This window comes from Callionymus lyra, chromosome 1 (genome assembly GCF_982586985.1).
Source record: "Callionymus lyra chromosome 1, fCalLyr1.hap1.1, whole genome shotgun sequence".
Taxonomy (NCBI): Eukaryota; Metazoa; Chordata; class Actinopteri; order Syngnathiformes; family Callionymidae; genus Callionymus; species Callionymus lyra.
The window spans coordinates 7631743-7638301 of record NC_141818.1 but is presented as its reverse complement, the minus strand read 5'-3'; the positions used below and the strand labels follow the sequence as shown (position 1 = coordinate 7638301).

At 43.8% G+C, this 6559-nt stretch overlaps 1 protein-coding gene across 1 annotated transcript in view; it reads right to left on the bottom strand.

Moving 5' to 3' along the window:
- Window positions 1-2298: 2298 nt before the first annotated feature.
- Window positions 2299-6559, bottom strand: part of antxr2a (ANTXR cell adhesion molecule 2a) — a 36448-nt gene continuing 32187 nt past the window's right edge. Inside the window, exon 17 of the mRNA XM_087790349.1 lies at window positions 2299-3713. Coding sequence (XP_087646475.1) covers window positions 3675-3713 — 39 coding nt within the window. The 3' untranslated portion in view covers window positions 2299-3674. The remainder of the gene's footprint in view (window positions 3714-6559) is intronic.

Sequence of the window (6559 nt, the reverse complement as noted above, 5' to 3'; positions counted from 1 at the left end):
TGACGACACCTAATTGTATTTACATATGAAGCCAGATTAAAGTCACCAGCTCACACAACTACAATACTGTATTAACTGATTAACTGATAACTGGATCAAAGTCTTCTACTGAACTTATACTAAACTGAGGTTCCACTGGCTTCCAGTTTCTTTCAGGATCAACTTTAAAATTCTGGTTCTTACTTTCAGATCTATTCATGGTCAGGCTCCTCCTTACATCACTGATCTGATCAAGATTTACACCCCAGCTCGGGCTCTGAGGTCTGTGGATCAGAATCTACTTATGGTTCCACGCACACGGCTCAGGACCAGAGGAGAGAAATCTTTTCAGGCTGTTGCTCCTAAGCTTTGGAACGATCTTCCTCTCTCTTTGCGCTTGATGGAGTCTACTGACTCCTTCAAGAAACATCTTAAGACGTTTCTATTTGTTCAGGCTTTTCCTTGAATTTCTCGAACTGTTCTCAGTATTATCTTGATCTTTAAAGTATGTACTTTTTTTGAGTATTGTTTTGATTGTTTAAGCGCTTTGTGACCCTGGTCTCGAAAAGCGCTATATAAATAAATATTACTTACTTACTTACTAGTTGGTCCACAACATCTGAGACAATACCCCACTATTATAAGGTATAACCTTTCGTAATGCTAGCACCATCACTGATTGTTGTCTTTATACTCACACATCTCACAGGAGTTGTAGAGTAATAAGGAGTAGTACAAGTAGTAGAATTGTCTCCAGTCGACAAGGGACACAAAAAAGACAACTTGTCAGAACTGGACCTGTGGTTGGACCTGGTTCTGATGGCCAGTGATGTGAATCCGCAGGATCAGAGAAGTTGTTAAACACTTGAAATAAATACGTTGTAGTAATCCCGCCATCTAATCCGGGGTCATGGCGTGACCAAAACTTGTCTGACCTCCAAACCAAAACGGCCCCTGATTGGTCGGCAGACGATGTCCTGGTGGTCCACCGGGAGTCCTCGACATATGAAACTTCCCAACAAAGAAATCCGACCTCACGGGGTCCATGAGCCTCTAGATTACAGCCGTCAACATAATCTGAGATTAGAGCTGCGGCGGTCGCATTGTTTGCCCTGATAGTATTTTAGTGACACAACTACACAAAAACACATCTAAATCAACACACACCTGGAGAGACAACACACAACTGGTGGGTTCTCAAGAACAGGTCACATGGTTCTGGGTTCCTCAGAGAACTCGGATTTCCTCCAAAAATGAGATTTGACCTTCAGAAAGGGAACGGATCCGGACCCGGGTCCGCCCGAACTCTGATTGATGAACGGCCAGGTATGACGGAGGCCGACGGACTCCTGCGTCAGATTGATGGCGGACGATCCACAAAGTGCAAATGAAGATGGAGTTCGGCGGCGCCTCGTTAACGGAGCCGCTCGTTAAAGAGCCGCCGGTTCTGAAGAGCCCACTCAATTAACGAGGCAGCTAATCGTCGTTAGCGTGAGTGATGGCGCCTCGTTACCGCACGAGGGATTAACCATGATGGAGTGTTGCCGGTTCGAGTCCCGCGTGGAAGATGTTCGAACCTTTTGTTCAGAACCGGAGGTCCGAATGATGATGTCACCGTTACAGTATAGACTTTTTTTGTGTAAGTGGGTGTGGTTCGACATGATAAACAACACAACAGAACCTACAGTGGTAGGTCTTGTTGAGTCCTGAAGGTCTGGTCGAGTCCTGAAGGTCCGGTCGAGTCCTGAAGGTCCGGTCGAGTCCTGAAGGTCTGGACAAGCCGAGTCCTGAAGGTCTGGTCGAGTCCAACTCAAGAAATACAAACCAACCAACCGTCAGTCTCAGAACAAACATAACACAATAAAAATAACATTATTGATGACAACAACTCACTTTGACTGACACCTCTAATTGACAGTTGCCATGGAGATGACATTGAAGCTCAACTTGTGCGCTTGAAAACACACACACACACACAAACTCAAATACACACACACACAGAAACAGAAGGTGTACGTGTGCATATTTTTACTAAACGCAACATTTCGTTTTTGGGGCGTCAGACAGCTTGAAGCATTCATGTGTGTGTGTGTTTGTGAGTGTGTGTGTGAGTGTGTGTGTGGTGCCTGTGGTGTGGCCGCACATTGTCCACTCTTCTGTCCACATTCTGAATAATCACGTTCCCTGTCGGGGCCGATAAATCTGCCCGGGTCCAATTAAAGATGGCCTTCAGCACACACACACACACACACACTTGCATATACATATAAACACACACACTCTTACTCACATACACACACACTCACAGAACCAGCAACACATGTTTTGTTGTTTATTAAAAAGATGTTGAGATACAAAAAGTATAAAAAATATCGCACACATACAGCCCAAGTGACGACAAAGGAGACACACCAGGATCAAACACAAGTGCAGGTGACTCACAACAACATGACGACAACAAAGTTAAACACATTTTCTCTTTGGTTTGTATTGTTTGGTCGAGACTTTGGGGGAGTTTAGAAGAGAAAACAACACACATGTTGGTGTGAGTCAAGTCAACAATTTGTTGTTTTTTCTTCTATTGAAATAAATACGACTTTGTGGCAAATTATCACGACAATAGCAAAACGACTACCATTCGATGTTTGTTTTCGATGTTAACAAAGAAAAAAACATAATTTTGATGGTGTTTTCCATTCGTTTGTGTTTCCTGCAGGAACTGAAGACATCTGAACTCGACAGTCGGCGTCACTGGAGTTGGGGGTTCCATCCTCGTCGCCAAGGAGACGAGCGACTGTGGCGACCGTGGCGACGGCGACTGGAGAACGTTTCCTTCGACACTGGTGACAACAAAGGAACTTCGCCCCGCCTTGATGCCCGCCCCGCCCCGCCCCCCCCACACCTAACTTGATGGTTGTTGAACTTATTTTTCGTGTCATGTGATTCGGCGCCGGCCGCTCGCAGACGTCCCACTGACCCCGCCACCGGTCATTGTCCATACCGCTTCCCGTCAAAGCCATGGCGCTTTGTCAGGTTTCCACTTGGATCTCCGGCTCACGTCTGAAGTCCAGATCCGAAGTGACGCCGCCGCACCCCCCCGCGCCCATCTTCGATTTCCCACATAAAGGGGCGGCGGCCCCGATTTTTTTCGGGGCGACATTATTTCTGGGAGTGAACAATACTCATCCGTCCGTCGAACCCGCTGCGTCGCGTCCGTACCCGGGTCATCGGGCGTCCGGCGGGCGGCTGCTCGCTGTTGCTTTAAATTATTTTAATTAAAGTTTGATACCACCGGGTCGGCGTGGTCCCGAACGACGCCGCGAGGGTCCCGCGGCACCCGGGCCCGTCAAGCGACCGCCATCCTCTCCGCTTTGGCGAGCAGCTTGTGGGACGCCGGGCGCCATGTCAACTTCTGAAAGCCATCAATCCCTCAAACATGGCGCCGCCGGGTCAGAACTGGTCCCTTGTTGGAATAACGCTCCAGTGACTCCTGACCGAGTCCTCCGAGGTGTCACGAGGTCCTCGGTCCCGCGGGGGGGGGACCTGATCCGTCAAGCGTCCGAAGACATGCCAGGCGGCGAGGACGCGCGAGGCGGCGCCGCCGGCGCCTTGACGTGGACGGGTGAGGACAGTGGGGAGGGTTTGGACGGGAACACTTGGGTCCTCGGAGCGGGGCGGAGACGAGAGGAACCGGGTCATTGGTGAGATACTCGACTGAAGTTGATACATCGACCCTGAAGACGAGAGAAAGAGTCAGGTTAGACACCAGGGGGCGCTCTGGCACTGCAGCGAAGAGTGTGACAGGACAGTGTGACGAGTCTCTTGAGACTCCTGCATCAGAGTAAGATGGACTTTCACACAACTGAAGTGTAAGTAATCGCAGTAGTATCAAGAAGTAATAAGAAGTACTCTAACTAGTTGTGTAAGTGTTAGTAGTTGTAGTATATATCATAGTTTAAGTAGAAGTTCTAGTACTGTATAGGTATTGTATGTACAGTAGCAGCAGTATAGGTAGCAAAAAAAAATAGTGGTACATCTGGTAGTGTTTGTAATAGTAGCATATGTATCAGTGTTAGTCGTAGTAGTTGTGGTAGTATATCTAATAATGTAAGTAATAGTAGTAGTATATGTTGTTGTGTAGGTAGAAGTAGTAAAGTATCTAGAAGTTATATAAGTAGTAGTGTAATTATGAGTAGTAGTATCTCTAATATATATAGTATATATAATACTGAAGTATATAGTGTAGTGCAGGGGTGGGCAATACGTCGAAGCTGTTGCGAGTAGATCGCGTGATTTAATAAAATATGATATAAGAAAATAGTAAAGAGAGCTCAGATTGGCTGCTGTGCATGTCAATCAAATGGTTATTGCGCCGATTGGTTGACAATTTGATTGACATGCACAGCAGCCAATCAGAGCTCCCGCCTCATCTGAGATGTTTTAAAATGAAAATAATCCACTGCTCTCCTCTGTAAATGCAGTATTCTTGTTAATAACCGTGTGTAAAATATAAACATTTACACCAGAGACATCTGAACTCATTTACAAGAGTGATTCATGTCAGACATGATTAAAATTAGCAAATATAAACTGTTAGTTTGAATTCATGTTTTTATTTGTTTTTCTTTTTTTACATCATCACAGAAATGGAGAAATGTAATTCTTGTGCTTCATTTAAATATGATGGACATATTGAAATGGAGGCACGGAAAGGGATGAACCCGTCTGAATACTTTGTTGATTTTGATGAACATAGAAAAAGGCTTGAATTCGTGTCACGTACAGATTCTTACATCTGAATATTTTTTGTGCACCATTTGGGTTCAAATGACCATTTTTAGTAGGAAATCAATGCAATTCTTAGTACATATGAGTCTGAACTTGTCTGCAGTGGAGGATGAGATTTAACACAGGCTGACACTTAAGACCAGGATCTCATGGATCTCATGGATCTCATGGACATTTTGGAAGTTACTCTCAGAGGAAAAGTATCTTCTTATGAGGAAATACTCTAGTTATTTATGTAAGTCAGCATTTCTATAAAGATGATTAAATCCACACATCCTTCCATCATGACTGATCATCATTCACTTCATTCAGTGCAAGTCATCTGAGTAAAGTATGTACTTAGTTATGTTGAGCAAATTTGATGAAGGTAGATCTTTTGAACTTGATCATTATAAAAGTAGCTCGCAAACCGAAAAAGTGTGAGCACCCCTGGCGTAGTGTAAGTAGAAGTCTATATAGATGTACTACTGTATATGCAGTAGTGTAAGTGATAGCAAGTAGTAATAGTAAGTAATAGCTTCTCATCGACACACCGGTTAGCTATGGTGTCCCACAAGGTTCTGTTCATGGTCCGATTCTATTCAGTCTAAATGCTTACACTGGGAAACGTGATCATACAACACTGGGTTTCGTCAGCATAACAGCGAACATTTACACAATTGTATTTATCAACACACAACTCCCTGATCGGGTTTCAAAGCTCCAGTCTGAATCTCCACAGACGTCAGTGGATTTTCAGAAACACGTCATCATGTCATAAATCAGATGGAACTGCTCAGCTCCGCTCCAGGTCTCTCACGGCCGACCCTCATTTACCGTTCAAAATTCTTCTTTTGACAACGTTTAATTGAAAATATTTTGTCTGTCAAAGCAACCGAGTGTGTGTCTGTGTGCGACGTTGTGTGTGTGAGTGTGTGTGTGTGCATGTCTCCATCTAATCTCCTTCAGTCAACAATTGTGTCTCCTCAGATGTCTTCTTGGCTCGGACCTCCACAGCCACTAAGTTCAGGATTTGATGGGTTTTGAGGCGTTGAGGAGGAAACAGGCGCGGTGGAGGGTGAGGTGGTGGGAGGGGGGGAGACGGGGGAGAGGGGGGAGCAGGTGCAGCACAATACGGTCGGACCTGCTTGAGTCCTGGAGCGCCCAGAGTCCGGACTTGGCAGCGGGAGGCGGCTGAAACGCGGCCATCTTGGCGGCCCACCTGAACCTCCTCCTGCCAGAGACGTCCAGGAGGAAGTTCAGGTCTGAACACTTAAGATCACTCCATCCGTTGGTTTGATCTCATAAATATATTTCAATCTAATATTGTTCTTGTCCTTTATTCTGGCGCCAATTTAACAAATCAACTCAACGCACACACGTGTTGTATGTGGAAGTATGTCAGTGTCATCAGAACATTCAATGGTTGAATCGAACATTTTAAATGTTGAAAATTAATTTGCTTATTATTTTTTCAAGTAGTGCATTATTTAAAAAAAACAATAATTAAATTAAAAAAATTCACACAATTTTCAAATTCTTTTTTTTTTTACAGATATAGTGTGATATTCTAATTCCAATAATTAAAAAATACATTTTATAAATTCAGTATTTGTTATTTATTTATAGTCTTTTTAATTCAATATCAAAATGTACCAGTACCAGAAGAATACCAACACTTTTATATTGAATTTAAAAGGCTATGTTATAGTGAATTTACAATAATTATTATTATTGGTATTAAAATAGCAAACACTATGTGTATATACAATTTTAAATATTTTTCAATTAAAGTAAAAAAAAAAAAAAATCT